We start from the raw sequence: 19,012 nt of genomic DNA, 5'->3' as shown, positions 1-19,012 counted from the left end.
GTGTTTCACCTTGGGGTGCCCCAGTGTTGTTTGTCAAAAAGAAGGATGGTAGCTTGCGTATGTGCATAGATTACCGGGAGTTGAATAAGCTAACCATTAAGAACCGGTATCCATTGCCACGCATTGACGATTTATTTGATCAATTGCAGGGAGCCAGGGTATTTTCAAAGATAGACCTTCGGTCCGGCTATTATCAGCTCAAGATAAAGAGTAGTGATATACCCAAAACAGCATTTAGGACTCGATACGGTCATTATGAGTTCCTAGTGTTGTCCTTCGGGTTAACCAATGCGCCGGCAGCATTCATGGATCTAATGAATCGAGTATTTCAGGATGTGCTCGACAAATGGGTAATTGTTTTTATTGACGATATCTTGATCTACTCCAAGACCGAGGAGGAGCACACTCAACACTTGAGAATGGTGTTACAGAGGTTGAGAGATCAATAGTTGTTTGCCAAGTACAGCAAGTGTGAATTCTGGCTTGAACAAGTTGGATTCCTAGGGCACGTAGTGTCTAAAGCTGGAATTGAAGTAGATCCCGCTAAGGTGAAAGCAGTAGTGGAATGGGAAAGCCCCAAGAATGTTATTGAAATTAGAAGCTTCTTGGGTTTGGCTGGATACTACCGGCGTTTCATCGAGAATTTTGCTCGGATCTCAGCACCAATGACCAAGTTGACTAAAAAGGGTGTGAAATTTGACTGGGCAAAGGAATGTGAGGAGAGCTTCCAGGAATTGAAAGAAAGGTTGGTGACTGCCCCTGTGCTGACTATTCCTGAGGGCACAGGTGGAATGACAGTTTATACCGATGCTTCCAAAGTTGGTTTGGGTTGTGTTCTCATGCAACGCGGTAAGGTAATAGCGTATGCATCCCGACAACTAAAGGAGTATGAGAAGAACTACCCCACTCATGACTTGGAACTAGCTGCAGTCATTTTTGCCCTTAAGATCTGGCGACATTATTTGTATGGGGAGAAGTGTGAGATATACAGTGACCACAAAAGCCTGAAATACTTCTTCACCCAGAAGGATCTGAACATGAGACAGAGAAGATGGCTTGAACTCATGAAGGATTATGACTGCGATATTCAGTATCATCCCGACAAGGCTAATGTAGTGGCAGATGCATTGAGTCGGAAGACACAGACTGTGTCGCTCTCATACTTAGCAGTCAGCTCACCACTTGTGCAAGAGGCGATGCTAATGGATGAAACCCTCTTGTATGAAGGGGCAACCTTAGAGCTTGAACCTCAACCAGAAAACCTTAAATGGTTGACGGTATCCTTGTCGGCTCTACAGGTGCATCCGGAAATTAGGCAAGAGGTGATAAGGAAGCAACCTTTAGATCCTGAATTGCAGTAGATCAGAGTTAAGGTTCAAGACCAAACAATGAACGACCCAGATTTTACTTTAGCCAGTGATGGGGCATTGATGTTTCGAGACAGATTGTGTGTACCCGATGATTTGGATATACAAGATAAAATAGTAAGAGAAGCACATAGCTCCGAGTACTCACTCCACCCAGGAAGTACCAAAATGTACAAAGACCTCAAACAAAGTTACTGGTGGCCAAACATGAAAGTCACCATAGCTTTGTATGTGGCGACTTGTCTTACCTGCCAGAAAGTGAAAGCTGAGAGGCATCGACCTTATGGTACCCTTCAGCCACTCCCAGTACCAGAATGGAAGTGGGAAAGGATTACAATGGACTTCGTCACCGGACTACCAAGTACACCTAAGGGAATGGATGCGATATGGGTGATTGTGGATCGGCTTACCAAGACTGCTCATTTCATTCCTATCAAGACCAAGTTCTCCATGACCAAACTAGCACAACTTTACATGGACAACATAGTGCGTTTACATGGAGTGCCAGTGAGCATTGTTTCAGATAGGGACCCAAGGTTCACTTCCAGGTTTTGGAAAAGCTTACAGCGTGCCTTGGGATCACAGCTGAATTTGAGTACAGCTTTTCACCCACAGACGGATGGTCAGTCGGAGCGAACCATACAGATATTAGAAGACATGCTCAGGGCATGTGCAATGGAGATGAGTGGCAGTTGGGAAGAATATATACCTCTTATGGAGTTTGCATATAACAACAGTTACCAAGCCACAATTGGGATGGTTCCATATGAGGCGTTATATGGTAGAAAGTGTAGAACTCCCTTGTATTGGGATGAGGTAGGTGAACGTCGAATGTTAGGACCTGAGATGATACAGATGACTTGTGACAAAGTCGACGTTATTAGAGAACGGATTAAAGTAGCTCAGTCCCGTCAAAAGAGCTATGCGGACACCCGCAGGAAGGAGATTGAATTTCAGCCAGGAGAAAAGGTATTTCTCAAGATCTCTCCTACTAAAGGTTTGCAAAGGTTTCACAGAAAGGGGAAGTTGAGCCCAAGATACATGGGACCATTTGAGATCTTATCCCGGGTTGGCTCAGTAGCCTACATGCTTGCTCTGCCACCTTCGCTTGGGGATGTTCACAATGTATTCCATGTATCCATGCTGAAGAAGTACGTGCATGATCCATCTCATGTACTACCCGTGGAACCAGAGTACCTAGAAGCTGATATGACCTACACAGAACAGCCAGCTGAAATTTTGGACTGGAAGGTGAAAACCCTTCGCAACCACTCCATTTCCTATGTAAAGGTGCGATGGGCTGATCATTCACTTGAAGAAGCATCTTGGGAGGTAGAAGAAGAAATGCGAGCCAAGTACCCTCATCTTTTTGATCAACCAGGTACGCAATTTCGAGGACGAAATTTTTCAGAAGGGGGGGTAATGTAATACCCCGCTTCTTAAACCCGATCTGATTTCGCGGTTGAACCGGTTTAACCATGCAGGAACCGAGCCAGAGGAAATTAGAGCGGGTTCCTTATGGGCTATGATGGCACGGGTGACCTTAAACACTGGCTGGCCCGACAAGTCCGAGCCAGTGCCAGAAGAGACGGGAGTGCCCAAACCGTGTACGTGCACCTACCATAAGGCTATGTACGGATAAAACAGGTATTATATCCGTATTTTAAGGTATATACGTATTCTACATCGTATGCTTGGGGTGGGGTTCGCGCCGAGGTCCGAACCCGGTCAAAATCCCAAGTTTTGGCTCTCAGGTGGGTAGGACAGGTGGGTGCACCCACCTGAGTGACCCATCCAAGTGCACTATTCACTTAATTAGGAATGGTATATAAGGCTTTATGATTTTCTTTTCTTTCCATTTATTACCCTCGTACGTTGGTGAGAAAAGTAAAGAGGAGAGAGAAAAGAAAGGGAAGAAGAAAGGAAGAGAAGGAAGAGGAAGAAAAGGGGGATTTCAGCGGCGCCGAAGCTCGGTCTTCCCATTCCGATGCCGGGAGAGTGATCTTCAACTCTAGATCTACAGTTGGAGGTAAGAAAAGTTGGGTTTTATGAATATTCACCATACCCAAGCTTTAAACCCTTGATTCGAGTATGGTTTCTTGAGATCTTGTAAATCCCCTTTGAAATGATGAATCTAAGGTTTAATAGATGATTTATGTGTTGATCTTGAAGGATTTGAAGAGATATTGACAAGGTGGAAGGAACATTGTGGGTTTGAAGTGGTTTGGAGGGTTTGAAGTCGTTCTTGAGCAAAGAAGGTAAGATGGTTTTCCCTCACTTGAATCTAACCTAGATCTAGGTTAGAACCATCCTATAGGACCTTGAGGGTGTGAAGAATGGGTGGGGAAAAGCCCCATTTGATTCCCCAAAGAATGGAGAAAATGGGGAAGAAACAGTGTCTTTTCCGCCAAGACCGGTGGGTACAACCGGTGGGCTCCTACCCGCCTGTGGGTACCCACCTGAGAAGGCAGGGGGGCCTTCGGGCCCAACCGGCGGGTACAACCGGCGGGTACCTACCCGCCGGTCCTAGCAAGGGGGTCCCTGGCCCAACCGGTGGGTACCACCGGTGGGTACTACCGGCGGGCCCCTACCCGGCGGTCCTAACCGGTGGGTAAAACCGGTGGGTAGACAGCCCACCTGTCTGACCCACCCATGTGGCCCCGAAGGTGATCCTTATGTCCGATCGAACCCAAATCGAACGTGTGACCTTATTTTGACGTTCTAAACACGATTTTGACATCGGATTTCATTAATTTTGATTCTAAAATGGTGAAGTACTAACCCTGCTCAATTATGTTAGGTTCACCAAATCCTACCCGATTCGCTCCGGATCTCACCTGTACCGAACGGGAATCCTTGTACGCTACAAGTAAGTGGGGAGAGGACGTTTGGCCTTGTTTCAAGGCATTTGTTTGGCATTCATTTAATTATATCTAATCTAGTCATGTCATCATGAATATGCTATATAGATTAGTCATTCCACACATTGATGTGCATATATGCTATGTTTACTTTTCAAATGCCAATTGAATGAGATGTTTATATGTTGAATGTGGACATCATGGTGCATAATGCATTGATAGACTAGATGCCGTAGTCGGCTTGGAAACGAATGCATTGGTGGCCCGTGGAATGGGACACGGAGGCACTATGCAGTCGTACTATTGTCATATAGGAGCATGCGGTATTAGGATTCTCACCATCCCGTGCTGCGACCCTTCCCAATAGGGGTTAAGGTGTTGGGTTTCCATTTGGGGGGAAGCAGGGGTCGCGGTTGTCGGACACTGTGGCGGTTAGGCATTACGCCCGACGAGTCATGTAGGACAGGTTGCAACCCCGGTGGTACATTCAAGAGGGCCAATCGTACTGCTTTTAAATTGCTGGAGTCAGCACCTTTATTTTCAGTCATTTACATTTCTGTTGAGAGCCGGTGGACGGCATTGTCTTTACTTTTCCGAGTACTCACGGTGGGCCTTCTCCGACAGCCCTATGGGCGTATCGCGGGAGGGAGTTCGTGGCTCGTACCCGGAGTATACGCGCACTGTGGTTGTAGTAGCACTAAAACCAAGGACTTAGTAATGTTGCCTAGGTGGATGTGATTTAAAATGAATAGCATGGCATGTAGTGCATATGATGTGTTGTGATGTGTGGACTGTTGTGTGTGGTCCACCTCTCTACTTACTGAGCTAGTGAGCTCATTCCACGTGTACACCCCTTTTTAGATGATTTTGCAGGTCATTCATCTGAGGAGCAGGGGGTGGGTCCCACAGTCGAGTTTCCTGAAGAGGACTGGTGGACCCCTGAGGAGTTTGAGCACGGCGTAGACTGCTCGTGCGAGAGCTGTGCTGCAGGACAGCAGTTCTGAGGTCGAGCTGAGCTCCACCCTGGAGGCCGTGCTGAGCTCCACTTCCGAGGCCGAGCTGAGCTCTTCTATATGATGCCGAGCTGGGCACAACCCCTGATGCCGAGCTGAGCTCCAGCCTTGAAACCGAGCCGAGCTGTGTACTCATGATGGTTTTTTATGATTTCCTGTATATACTTGATATTTGAATTTTATTCTTTTTGTGTATATATCATGCCTTCGGGCCCAAATGTATATATTTATTGTATCACAATTCGGGTATCAAGTATATGAGATTTATTCACAGGTAAAACTTAATCTTCCGCTGATCTGATGAACTTGTGTTAGTGTGTGTATGCTGTGGTGGAATACAGTATCTGATGATCCTGGCAGGTTTGGGTTAACCGGTGTTAACTCAGTCACCGCTCCGGTTCAGTGTGAACGGGGTGTGACAGACATTGTGACCATTATTATATTATCAAAACATGAATTCTTTATGACCTCTCCCTCCTCTTCCACGAAAACGGGTCAGCTACTTGTACGAGTCAGCAACCAACACCTGTCCTTTTTGTTTCTAAATATATCCCTCTTTATCCTTGTAATGGCAGAAGATGGGATAGGTGTTGGATGCTACTCGTACGACCAGGTGATCGTACGAGCATCGGATTCTATCTCCTCTTCCACTCCCCCCCCCTCAAGAACAACCACCATCACAATCCATCTCTGAAATGTTCATAAAACTATATAACATCTCTTGAATATAAACAAATTACAGTCAATTCACTGAATCACTAAAAGAAATCAAATTCAAGATAATTATCAAAGCTATTTTGATGTGCAGTAACAACCTTCAACCACTTCTCTCCAACCATGGGGTCAAGAATATAATTAGCAACTCCCCAAAGGAAGGGGCGTTTCCTTAATGGCCATAGAAGGAGACATCCAATCCATAAATGGACTTAGAGACTTCTCCACATAGTCTCATGCCGAATTGGAGAAGCTCTGGTACCTCATCGAACCGAAAATCTTCACATCCTTATGTCAATACTCACTTGGCGCCATTACACAGGGTCTTCGCTGATCAACTGCTTAGCACGCTCAATCTCGCCGTTCTCTCCATCGAAAACTCTATTATCGCTACTTTCTCATTTGGTATCATGGTATGTTTAAATTCTATATTTTTTTTCATAAAATTTCATTCATTAGTGGAGAAATTCATTAGTAATGATTGAAATGTTGACGATGATGGAGTAGTTAGGAATGGGGAGTGCCTTGGAGACGTCATGCGGCTAGGCATAAGGAGATGGGTTGGTGGACATATTGGGATATATATATATATATACTAGTAAAAATATACGTGCAAATGCTACCTGACATAAATATACAGTAAATAAGAAATATATTAGTTTTACTGATCAATTGATGCATTCCAAAGATGTATAGTATACATCATATGAAATTTACTTGCTTAAAAAAATAAAATAAAAATTTTAGTTGAGAGAATGAATTCATAATTGCTATTTGGTTGGACCCAAGAAGCAGTAGTCAACAATGTGGAAACTTTAAAGTCTATATGTTGGTTTTTGATCTTTCTATTTCAAGAGTGACATGGCAATAAACACCTCCTAGTTCTTCTCCCCTTTTGTGTCATGCCCTGCACCAGCTCCTATTACAACTGTTAGACCTTTGTGCACCTGGCTCCACCCACCAACCTATGTTATAAGAAAGAAGAAAGGGAAGAAAAGAAAAGAAAAAAAAAGCAGTGAGAAGATGCATAAGAAAAGGAAAAAAAAAAAAGCAGTGAGAAGATGCATATGTCACTAACATATGATGCTAGGAATGGAGAACAAGGTTACGATCTCATGAAACTAGCCTTTCCATTGTTATACCAAGGTACACCAATTGATGATGGTTGGTAGCATCAATTGACTATCGAGTTGCACTGATAGGCACGATAGAATCAGTGTCTCCACTGCACAAGGAATTCAATCCTTGAGCATGATCAACTAAGGAAGCATAAATAATTCAATATGGAGCGGTGACCTGTCTTTATACATTAGCAGCAATGTAACACAATATGCACTATCTAAACAAACTCAAAGGAGTCAGGTAGGGGAGAGGAGGAATCTATCGCTATAGTAGTTGCTCTTCTGTCTTCTCATGGTATATATAGGCAAGGGCTCATCTGTGAATGAATCCCTCGCAAGGAAGGGAGAGAGACGTTAGGCTTTTACACCACGCACAAAAGAGTAGTTCAACTTCTGTCCATTTGTTTTTTATTTTTTATTTTTGTTCTAAAATAAGGAGAGAGACGTTTGGGTTTTAATTTACACCACGCACAAGAGAAATAGAGGATATGGAGAAAATTCAATTATGGATATAATGCTAAATAAATGTTGAAAGTAGATGATAATCAAATACTTAATCAATAGACCATTTAATTACACTAAATGCAACCCAAGAGAGCTGTTTGGCTTCTATCCCTTCGTTTTTTGAATTTTTTTTCTCATGCTGAATAAATGTTGAAAATATATGTCAATCAAATATTGAATCAATAGGCCATTTAATTACACTAAATGCAGCCCAAGAGAGCCGTTCAGCTTCTGTCCCTTAGTTTTTGGATTTTTTTTTTATGATGTCAAAGGGTTTTTTGGTCATTTTGATTTTTTTTTTTGTATACATACTGAATAAATGTTGAAAATAGATGTTAATCAAATGCTATCAAATACTGAATCAAAATACCATTTAATTACACTAAATGCAGTTCAAGAAAGCCGTTCGGCTTCCAAGGCTTTGTTTTTTGAAATTTTTTTTTATCATGCTAAATAAATGTCAATCAAATGCTAATCAAATACTGAATCAATAGACCATTTAACTACACTAAATGCAACCCAAGAGAGCCATTCGGCTTCTATCCCTTAGTTTTTGGTTTTTTTTTTTCTGATGTCAAAAGGTTTTTTTTATCATTTGATGCCAATGGTTTTTTTGTCTTTTTAAAAAAGTATACCAAAGAAGTGAAGTACTTATTTTTAATAGTAGTATGATATATATATATATATATATAGAGAGAGAGAGAGAGAGAGAGAGAGAGAGAGAGAGAGAGAGAGAGAGAGATCTTGGGTGATCTTGAATACAACTGCCATCGTTTTGAGCTCAATGTACATATTCACGGAGCAATTATTGAAGCTAATAGGGCAATCGGATGAGATCTCGAAGGCGGCTAGGGTATTAGCGATCTAGATGATTCTATAGGAATAGGAGCGTTAGATTAAGCAAAGAAAGGGAGACGATGAATATCTAGCAAGAGAATAATAGAAATAGCCAAAGATGATGACAGACCAGGGACATATGAGAATGAGACAAAAATGAGTTCCAGGTCATCATATCTTCACTGCAATTAGAAGCAATGTGTATGCGGGAGGCGAGAGTGGTGACAGAAGCTCGGCTTTCTTTCATGCTTCTATAGTGTAGCGAAGACAATGAAGCAGAGTGGTTAAAGTCAAAAGACCTACTGGTCAATGGACCTCCTCAGAATCTGAGGTGTTTAAAGAATTTATAGGCCATTTCTCCTCTACTTATACTTCGAATGGAGTTGACCCTTAGGCTCTTCAATTTGTTCTCGAGGTTATTGACCCGGTTGTGGACAATGATCTCAACTCAATGTTGTGTCTACCTCCTTCGCGTGAGGGGATTCACTTAACTTTGAAGAGCATCGGCCCTCTTAAGTCTCTTGGGCGAGATGGTTTTCCCCTATTTTCTTCCAAAATTCTTGGGAGATTACCAAAGATGACCTAATCTAGTTTGTTTCAGATTTTTCTTAACATGTATTTTACCTAAGGAATTCAATAGGCCATTCATTTATCTTATTCCTAAGGTGGCAAATCCAAAAGTTGTGGACCAGTTCCATCCGATTGGTCTCTGTGGGGTTGTCGTTTAAAAAATCTCTAAGATAATGTCTTCAATATTGAAAGGAGCATTGGGTGGTATTATTTCCCTGAACCAATCAACTTTTATTCCAGATCGACTTATCTATGATAATGTCAATATTGAAAGGAGCATTGGTCTTTTATATGGAAGGTTCTACTTAGATTGGGGTTTTGCCCCCAATGGTTGTCCCTTATTATGGAGTGCGCCACCTCGGTCTCGTTTAACGTTCTTGTCAATAGGGAGGATAGAGGATCCATCACCTCCTCTCGAGGCATTAGACAAGGAGATCCAGTTTCCCCCTTATATTTTTATATTATGTTCACAATCTCTTAGCTCTATTTTGTCAAAAGCTACTGATGCTAACTTGATTCAGGGAATCAAAGTCCGAAATAGATCTCCTTCGGTTTCTCATCTCCTCTTTGCATATGATTGTTTGTTGTTCTCTTTGGTGAAACTCCAGGAGATTTACCAACTGGAAGAATGCATTGAACTATTCTGCAAAGCAAGTGACCAATCCATCAACCTTCAAAAGTCGAGCCTTACCTTTAGCCCCAACACTCCAATGAGAATGAAACAGTGGTATTCAAGGATCCTAAAGATTTCCTATTATGATGACCCATCAAAATACTTGGGATTACTAGCTGATTTTGGGGCTTCTAAATCCCAATAGTTCTAGGATGTTAGAGATAAGGTGTGTAATCAAATTTAAGGGTGGAAACATTAATTTTTATCCCATGCCGGTACAGAAGTTATGATAAAATCAAATTATGTAGGCTCTCATTTCAAGCTTCCAGTTTCTCATCACCATCAAATCAGGAAAGCTATCTCTCAATTTTATTGGGGCCAATTGAGTGAAGGTCATAAGATTCATTGGATTTCTTGGTCTAAGCTCTGTCAATCAAAGGAGAAAGGGGGTATTGGCCATAGAGATCCGTTCCTTCAAAATTGAGCTCTCCTCTCTAAGGTTGCTTGGTGGCTTTGATCAAATCCAGATTCCCTATGTGCTAGGTTTCTCAGAGCTATTTACTTTGCGAACTCGAGCTTCCTTCAAGCAAAGGAAAGTAATCAACCATCTTGGGCTCGGAAAAGTATTTTAGAAGGTCGAAAAGTGCTTCAGAGTGGTCTTTTGTGGCAAGTTAGAAATGGAGATAATATTTCTATTTTGGAAGACAATTGGATCCCTTCCCTCCCAAATTTTCACTTGGTTCATCCCCCTCCATTGAGTTGCCCTATATCTAAGGTGTATGATCTTATTGATCACTAAAATAGAACCTAGGATTTGGTAACTCTTGCGCTGTTCCTTCACCCAACAAATATGGCAAGGGTGTTAAAAATCCAGCTTAGTCTCTTCCCTATACTAGATTATAATGCATGGGGGGCTCTAAGAATGGAGTTTTCTCAGTGAAGTTTGCATACTACCTCATTTTCAATCAAAGAGATGTCTTCAACAACCGTCAAAGCTCCACTTCTCGTAGTACATATTGGAAATTGATTCCGGATAAAGTTTGGATGTGAATTTGGTATGTGAAAACTTTGCCAGAGATTAAGTCGTTCCTGTGGAGGTCGTGTGCTCAAGGTTAAGCCTCTGGTGAAGGTCTTCGTGCTCGACAACTATTTATGATCCTTTTTGCATTCGTTGTGGATGTTCGGTGGAATCCACTGACAATATTCTCCTACTACCCCTTTGCTAGAGCCACTTGGTTAGTAGTTCCCTCCCTTTCATTGTCCCTACTTATGGAACTTCGAAAGTTTGTGAATGGTTGAGAGTTGGGACCAGCTTATTGCTCAAGATAAGAAGAAGGCTGTTGAAGTGCTAAGTTTATCCTCGTTTATTTGTTGATTCTTGTGGAGAGCTAGTAACAATATGGTCTTTAACCGAAGAACTTGGTCTCCAGTTGATATTAGCTAGACTACTCAATGTGCTTTTCAAGAATTTTGGGACGCTATTTTTCGTCTAGCAGCCATAATTCTCTCCTATCACATTGGGCAATGGGAATCTTAATGATTTCCCCTCCTAACAATATTATTAAAGTAAACCGTGATACTGCATGACTTGCTGATTCATCTTGGGGAGGATTGAGATTTATTGGTTGAGACCATTTGGGAACTCACCTCTTTGCCGTCTATGAAGTTGTGGATGCAGTTGATGTTTTTACAACAGAATCGTTGGCTATTAGAGCTGGTTTGGTACATGCCATTTCTTTTGGTTACTTGAAAATTCAAACCGGAGTCGGGTTGCAAGGAAGTGATCTCTGGTGTCTCATGACCCAATCATATAATCCCTCTACAACTTAGACCTATCATTGAAGACATCTTTTTGCTATCCATAGATTTAGAGAGTTGTAGTTTTTTCTTTCATTCCCAGGGATGCCAATTGTATTGCTCATACTCTTGCTTGGAAGGCCCAGTTGATTGCATGGAAGACAGATTAGCCGAATTCCACTCCTTGGCTTCATGACCTATGTGTAAATGAAGCCTTGAGCCCTTCATGCCACTCCAATCAATGAAGTCTTCTTTACCAAAAAAAAGAGAGACGAGATGACAACCTGAGTTACAATCCCCGTTCCTTTGCCGATTTTAGCTCTTGGTAGTCAGAGTTGCAACCTCTTCTCTCATGCGACAAATCGACTTTAGATCCTCCAGTCTTTAGATTAGGTTATTATATAGAGAAAGAAGATGATGGTAATATTGTCTTTTTCGAGTGGCATCTCTAACACAGTAAACACATAAAAGGGATGAAAGTCATTCCAAAGTATTCGTGGGAGGGGAGTGTAATTTCTTCTTGGGAAAATTACATGATTACCCAATTTTGGGTTCCCTTTTACATAATTACCCATCTTATGTTTTAGCTAACTAAATCACTCAAAATAAGTTTTAGTATTACAGATCTACCCACAACAGTGACCTCCCTCATCCATCTACGGTTTTAGTTACATTTTTACCCTTCATATTCTTCTTCCTCCCCTTCCCCTATCGCCACCTCGGTGACCCGCTAGGTTAGACTTGAACCAGATTGTTCACCCTTTTCCCTTTCGGTTGTGCCTGTAGCTCCTTCCTGCTTAACGACTACAAGAAGTTTCTCCCCTTCTAATAATTGCGATCCTCTTTTTAGATCAAGTCACCGGATAATGCTGGCTCAAACTCTCTACCGTAGGAAGGCCAGCACCTCATCATTTACTCTTTGTTTCTATTTGCAAATTTAAAATAATAATAAAAAAAAAAGTTAAAGGGAGTTTGGCATATGCTAAAACACAAATGAGATAAAAAACTGGGAAAAAATGGCTATGCAAATCCTACATCAAGTGTCAGATTTAACAAGAAACACAAAAAAAACCCCAAAAGATAGAATGTGTGACAAATCGACGTCGCACACCGATCATCTCTCCACATCTGACAATTTCAAATTCAATAGGAAATCCACCCAACACCATCCCAAAAAAAAGAAAAAAATCAATAAGAAAGAGAAAGCAAATGCGTGAGTGACGAATGAACTCTGTAAATCCGAAATTGAACATTGGAGGTGTCTGTCTATGCAAATCCAGCATCAAACATCCGATCCAATCGAGAAAGGGGAGGTGTCTGTCTCTGCAAAGACAATATGCTAAGATGGGGCTGGTGGGGCGGGAGAATTAGGGTGGACATGCTGATCGGAGAAGGGGAGGTGGAGGGTAAAAAGGTCAAAAGGCATAGAAGGATCACTATTTTGGTTAGTTTTGTAAAATCAAATCTAATATTATATATTTTTGTAAACTGAAACATATAATGGATAATTTTGTAAAGTAAAACCTACAAGTGAGTAATCCAAGTAATTTTCCCTTTCTTCTTTCTTAAAAATAAGAATTGATTTCTTCAATACGATCCGATCGAAGCCAATTTAGATCGGGAGAACGATAATAGCCTGGATGAACCCTTGCCCTGGAAAATCGCTGACAACGTTGTTCAAAACCTTAGCTTTGTGTTGTTAGGGGAAGATTCTCCATCGTGCAAAACGATGGAGGTAATATAAGTGCTCCCATTACCAAAAAAAAAATATAAGTGCTCCCTTGCTTTGCGTGTACACAGCCTAATATGCACTATCGGCAATCTTCACCTTACATTTCGAATATTCCACGTGATGCCTCACAGTGCAAGATATGTAGCTCACCCTCGCGCTACATAATAACCGGATCCGTGTTTTCACTTCTCACCTCATCTGCTAGACTTCGACGAGCATAGCTCCGGTTGTGCCTTGGTGGGTCGGTCTCGGCCACTCGGGCAGTTTGGACTTCCAGACTCGTGATTGTCTTGCTTTCACAGGAAACCTCTTGGTCATCGTTGTACCTTCTCCACAATAACATTCCTAATCGAAAAAATATCTGGAGAAAAGAAAAGCAACGTAAACCCTAATCTTTCGTGTCTTCTGGTCGAGGACCCTTGTTTCTGCAGATCTTTATCTTGCGAACGGATGAAGTAAGCAGCTCATCGTTGCCTTTGGCTCTGGTATGATTTTCGTTTCGTACTCTTTTCGTTGTCGTTGGGGGAGGGGGTTCCTCAGGTTTTGAGGAGTTGTTCTGCAGTTGATGAGATTTAAAGTTTTAGTTTTCCCACATGCGATTCTGATCAGTTGTGATACATTAGAGCTTTCGTTTTCCCACATTTCTGATCAGTTGTTATACATTCAAGTTAGTTTTCCTCTACAAATTTCGTTAGTCTCAATATAACACTGTTTTGGAGCTGCTTAATCGTTACTCGGTAGCAGGCAAGCATCACTTGATCATTATTGTCAGAAACAAACGACTTGTGCAGCATGAGAGCATTGTGTTGTCTGCAGTTCCAGTTAAAACTAACCGTTGGTACTCTGGAGCAGGTTCTATGAAGTTTTAGATTAGGAGTTTCGTTGTTCTCATATCGGCTTGTGTTATATATTCACTGTCGCCCTTTTTCAGTGGGGATACGAGTCATTTGGAGCTATTGCTGCTCATTCCTGCATTATAATTTTAAGTATCTTGATACTTATTAAGAAGGCAATGTGGAGGCATCTCTGTATCCTGTGTACTCCTTTTTCATAGAGTGATATTCTTCTAGAATGTTTATTCATCCGTAACTGAGACCGAATATTTATTTAGGGAGGGAACGACTTGAATACTGATGTTTTATATTGCATATTCTACCAGGTCTGTTTTCTTCATTGCGGCTGTGAAGAAAGCTGATTAAGGTAAATGCATGGATTTTTTGCCAACATTATCGCGTGTCATGACGCTGAAAGTTGCTTTATGGTAGAAGAGAGGCACTGGGGGCAATAGGAGCTTTGCAACCATATATAGGGTCTGTAGAGAGGGAGTAGGAGGAGTCAGTGTGGAGTTGTTGGTATTTGATAAATGGAGGTTCTTGCTCACCCTCAAGAGATCTTCTACACCTCTGCAAAAAGTCAGAGAGAGGATGAGGAGATCAAATGTTATTTCAAATTTATTAAAGCTGTGGAGCATCTTGGAGCATATGAGGAATGGAGCTTGAGGAGCACCACTCACATCGAGGATTGCTCTCTTGGTTCGCTTCATAGTTTTGACTTTGTTTTCATTGTATTATCATAAAACAGAGTCCATGGTGCTGAGAATTAGATACACTGTAGCCTGCACTTTACTTTTAAACCTCTGATTAATTTCTTGATTTTGATGCTTCTATTTTGCCATGCAGAAAACGTGCTCATTGAACTGTATCTTCCATATCAGAAATGAGTGGTCGTTCTGCCCGTACGCTTTATGTTGGGAACCTTCCTTCTGATATTCGAGAATGGGAAATTGAAGACCTATTTTACAAGGTTTTAGTTTGTTATTGTCTTGCATTCTTCTTGGGTTGTGACATTAAACTCCATAATTATTGATTGATATTTTCAGCTTGGTCACCTTTATTTTCAGAGGATAAGTTATGTAATATTTAGGTTCTGAATGAACTAATGTAGACTTGTATGTTTGTATGAAGTTCTATCTTTTCATAGGATTTATATTGCTCAAAATTTCTTTGGTTGCATCTCACTTCTTTTTCCCATTTGTGTTGCATTTAATGTGTCCCATTAATGTGTCTGTATGGATAACAGATATATAAACCTCATCTGAATATAGATTGATTGTTGATTAGGAAAAGCAAACCTGATACTTGATCACTTTTTACTTTATATAAAATCAACTTAATGGAAAGTTATATGTATCTGGATTTCTGGAAGCACAATCCATGGGCAATCAGGGACAACCATGCTGATGGTGCTCACGGATGATAACTAACAGTCAGATTTTGGTGGGCTAAATATTTATGAACATTGGAAGAGGATTAAAGAGGCAAATAAAGGGTTACAGTAATGGAACATAGGAAACAGATGATCCTAACAAAGAGAAAGGTGAATATCTAATGTAATACTGAATTAAATAAATTAGAACAGTACTAAAACAGAATCGAAAACAGAGATATAAAACCCAGCAATAGGAGAAGACTTATAGAATCAAATCACTAAGCCAGAGCAGGTTGAAAACCTGTTCAAGATCTCCTTTTAGAGGGGCGAGCTATGCTGAAAATCTCAGCTTGATCCAATGGCTGGATCAGAGACTACAGAGGACTCCTAGTGACACTAAAACAAGGTCAAATCTGTCAAACTAAAATTTAGGTCAGTGATCAACTGCAGAATCATAAACCCAATTTTATTTGATGTTATGTTATCAAAATCAGAAGAGTCATGTCAACAAATGCAAGGTATTGAATTTAGCCCCCAATAGTACTATGACCAACAGCCAACAAATTTAGGATCTAAGGAGAGAACAGTATCTAGAGGAGAAATCTAAATCAGGACATATATCATAGTAGAACTCAACTTCAAATTCAACAGTCCTAGTGGTTATGGGCCTAGAAATCGCAGGGAGCTTTAATGGACAGAATAGAAAATTAAACTGAACAACCATACCTGAAAGAAGGACAACAAAGGGCAATGGATTGTTTGGCTTTGGCTTCCACAATTACATATTCTTCCCTAACTGTCAATTGAACATGTAATTTTTTTTGGTGAAATTGAACATGTATCAATCCTTACTTCTGATAATCTGTAACTACACATATAGGCTATGTTTGGTAGCCAAGAGAAGAAAAGAAAAGAAAAAAGAATCTAGAAAAGAAAAGAAAAGAGAAGAAAAGAGAAGAAATGGTGAGAAAATAAAAAGAGTATGTATGTTTGGTTACCAAGAGAAGAAAAGAAAAAAATTCAAAAAATTTTGAATTTTAAGAGAAAAATAGACACATAGGAAATCATTGTGTTATCATTCATTTTTGTCTTATTATGTTTTCATATTTTCTCATGTTTTCTTGTGTTTTTGGTAAGAAATTTTTTGGGGGAGCAAAAGAAAATTTCACAATTCCCAAGAGGAATTTTGAATTTGAAAAGGAAAATATTCTCTTGGGTGAAGACATACCAAGTGCAAAGAAAAATCCTTAACCCAAGGAAAAAAGTGATGGAGAACCCTTAGGGAAGGGAGGGGAAATCAGGGTAAAGAGGGGGAAAAACGGAGAATCACACTCAACATATTCATTCAATAATCAAATAACTCTCTAAATCTTCAATCGATTACAACCAATATATAGGAAATTAGGAACATGAAATTAGAAACTTAATTGAATTGGAAACTAGCCTAAACTAGGAAACAACTATAAAAAGGAAACCAAAGAAGGGAAGTAAATCCTACTCCTACGTTCAAGTCTGGAAAATAAAAGCATGAAATAAAATACTAAGTAAACTACTAATTTTATTTCCAACCCTTATTGGACCAAAACCCTAGGCTGGACTGGTTCTTCTTGGCTCTTGGCTTCCAAAGCCTGTCATGCTGGTCCAACCAAGAAAGGGCAGCCGTATCTGCATCAACTCTCCTCCTCTGAAAAGAACTCGACTCCGTCGAGTTAGGGAATGGACCGAAGAGACCGTCTGAAGGAATACGCTGAATGAGGAACGATCCCACCATCTTCTTGAGCTTAATTTTAGGGAGATCTTTGGCAGGATGAAACTTCATAGTCTTGTTGGCATGCTTGAAGGCATAGGTATTGGCATAGTCACAATGCTGTACTTTCTTATCAAACAACCAAGGTCGACCAAGAAGGATATGGCACACCTTCAGAGGGAGAACATCACATTGGACTTTATCCTTAAATCCACCAATAGAATATGTGACTAAGCACTTATCTGTGATTTTGAGATTAGTGTTGTTCACCCACGCAACCTTGTAAGGATTAGGATGTGGTTCTGTATTCAATCCCAGCTTACGAACAACGTCTTCAGAGACAACATTAGTGCAACTGCCTCCATCAATGACCAAGGTTAGCAACTGATCATTGCACTTCACACGAGTCTGAAAAATACTACTGCGGCGCCAATCCTCATTTTCAGTGGCCTTCTGAGTGGTCAACACATGACGAATGACATAAAAAGGATGTTGGTCCTCGTCACTGAGAGTGTCATTGACTTCACCTGTTGCACGCTCTTCTCTTAAATCAACTGTGTCAGAACCAAGTTGCTCTTCGGGAATATATGGTATAGGAGAATCCTTATCAATAAAAACAACCAAACGGCTGGGACATTGAGCACTGATATGTCCAAATCCATGGCATGAGTAGCACCGAACTATAAATTTTGAAGAATCAGAAGGCTTATCTGAACCACGCCGAGGGGGTGAGTATGGGCGAGTAGGCCGTGAAGATGACATTTTAGAGACATGTCGAGGTGGAGAATACGGCCGACTAGGTCGTGAAGAGGTCATAGATGTGTAGCACTAGCCTGTGGTTTGCTAGATGACCTCTCTTGGGTAGGAGACTGTTGCCAAACGGAACTAGTACCTCGAGAAAAAGTATCTGCAAAATTTATCCGATTGTATGGGCGTTTTAGATTTTTCTCAACCTGATATGCTACTTGTACGTCGTCTTCCATGGTAGGTAGTCGATTAAATGCAAGGGCAGCACTAAGTTGAGGGTGCAAACCATTGCGAAATTGGGCCACTAAGACTTCTTCATCCCACTCAAAGTCAGAACGAGTGGCCAAATAATAAAATCTAGCAACATACTCTTCAACGGTCAAATTCTCTTGTTTCAACTGTGCAAACTTGAGATGCATGCGTTGCTTGTAATCAGAAGGCAAGAATCTTCGATTTATGACTTCATACATTTCAGCCCAAGTAGTGACCAAACCAATGCCTCGGGTTCAGTTCTGTTGTTGTTGCTTGATCCACCAGACTCGAGCTGTGCCTTTCAGTTTGGCCTCTGCAAATAGGATCTTTCGAGCCTCAGTCAACCCGTACCATCTGAAGAATGTATCTAAATTGTGAATCCAGTCAAGGTACAATTCTGGATTATTGTCTCCATAAAAATCAAGGACATCCAGTTTTGCTGCTCTTTCTGCTCCATCATCATGTCTACCAGTCCCATATGGTGGTGGAGGTGGTGGTGGTGGTGGTAGTGCTACTGGCGGATCCTGTGGAGTGGTGTTGGAAGAATCCCCAAATTGAATGGGACTCTTTTCTTTATTTGCTGCCACCAAACGATCAATAGAAACTTGCATAGATTCCACCATTGTTTTTAGGGACGTGACCATGTTAGTGAGAGCATCAAATTTTGTCTCAGTTTCTCCTTTATAAGAATTCAGCTGCTGAACGACTTCACTATTGGCAACCATGGTGATGATTAACAAAATAGCACTCAAGAATATATGGTAGAATAGGAAATAACTCTTTTTTTTTTTTTTGGGAAGGGCAGAATTGCAATTACTTGAGATTCAAGTAAACCACAAAGGATATCAAGTGTGGGGCAAGGATCTAAATGTAAATAATAAAAAAAATGAGGGATAGAAGGAATTAATAGATAAAAGTGGGGTACTGTG

The 19,012-nt window shown here is 40.9% G+C and overlaps 1 protein-coding gene across 1 annotated transcript in view; it reads left to right on the top strand.

The window, feature by feature from the left end:
- The first annotated feature begins 13,294 nt into the window (after nucleotides 1-13,294).
- The window catches only part of LOC122059551 (serine/arginine-rich splicing factor SR34A-like), a 41,327-nt gene continuing 35,609 nt past the window's right edge, over nucleotides 13,295-19,012 (top strand). Inside the window, exons 1-3 of the mRNA XM_042622390.1 lie at nucleotides 13,295-13,614; nucleotides 14,289-14,329; nucleotides 14,809-14,932. Coding sequence (XP_042478324.1) covers nucleotides 14,846-14,932 — 87 coding nt within the window. The 5' untranslated portion in view covers nucleotides 13,295-13,614; nucleotides 14,289-14,329; nucleotides 14,809-14,845. The remainder of the gene's footprint in view (nucleotides 13,615-14,288; nucleotides 14,330-14,808; nucleotides 14,933-19,012) is intronic.

This window comes from Macadamia integrifolia, chromosome 13 (assembly GCF_013358625.1).
Source record: "Macadamia integrifolia cultivar HAES 741 chromosome 13, SCU_Mint_v3, whole genome shotgun sequence".
Taxonomy (NCBI): domain Eukaryota; kingdom Viridiplantae; phylum Streptophyta; class Magnoliopsida; order Proteales; family Proteaceae; genus Macadamia; species Macadamia integrifolia.
The sequence above is the reverse complement of the archived record's forward strand: the minus strand, read 5'-3'. Positions and strand labels throughout refer to the sequence as shown.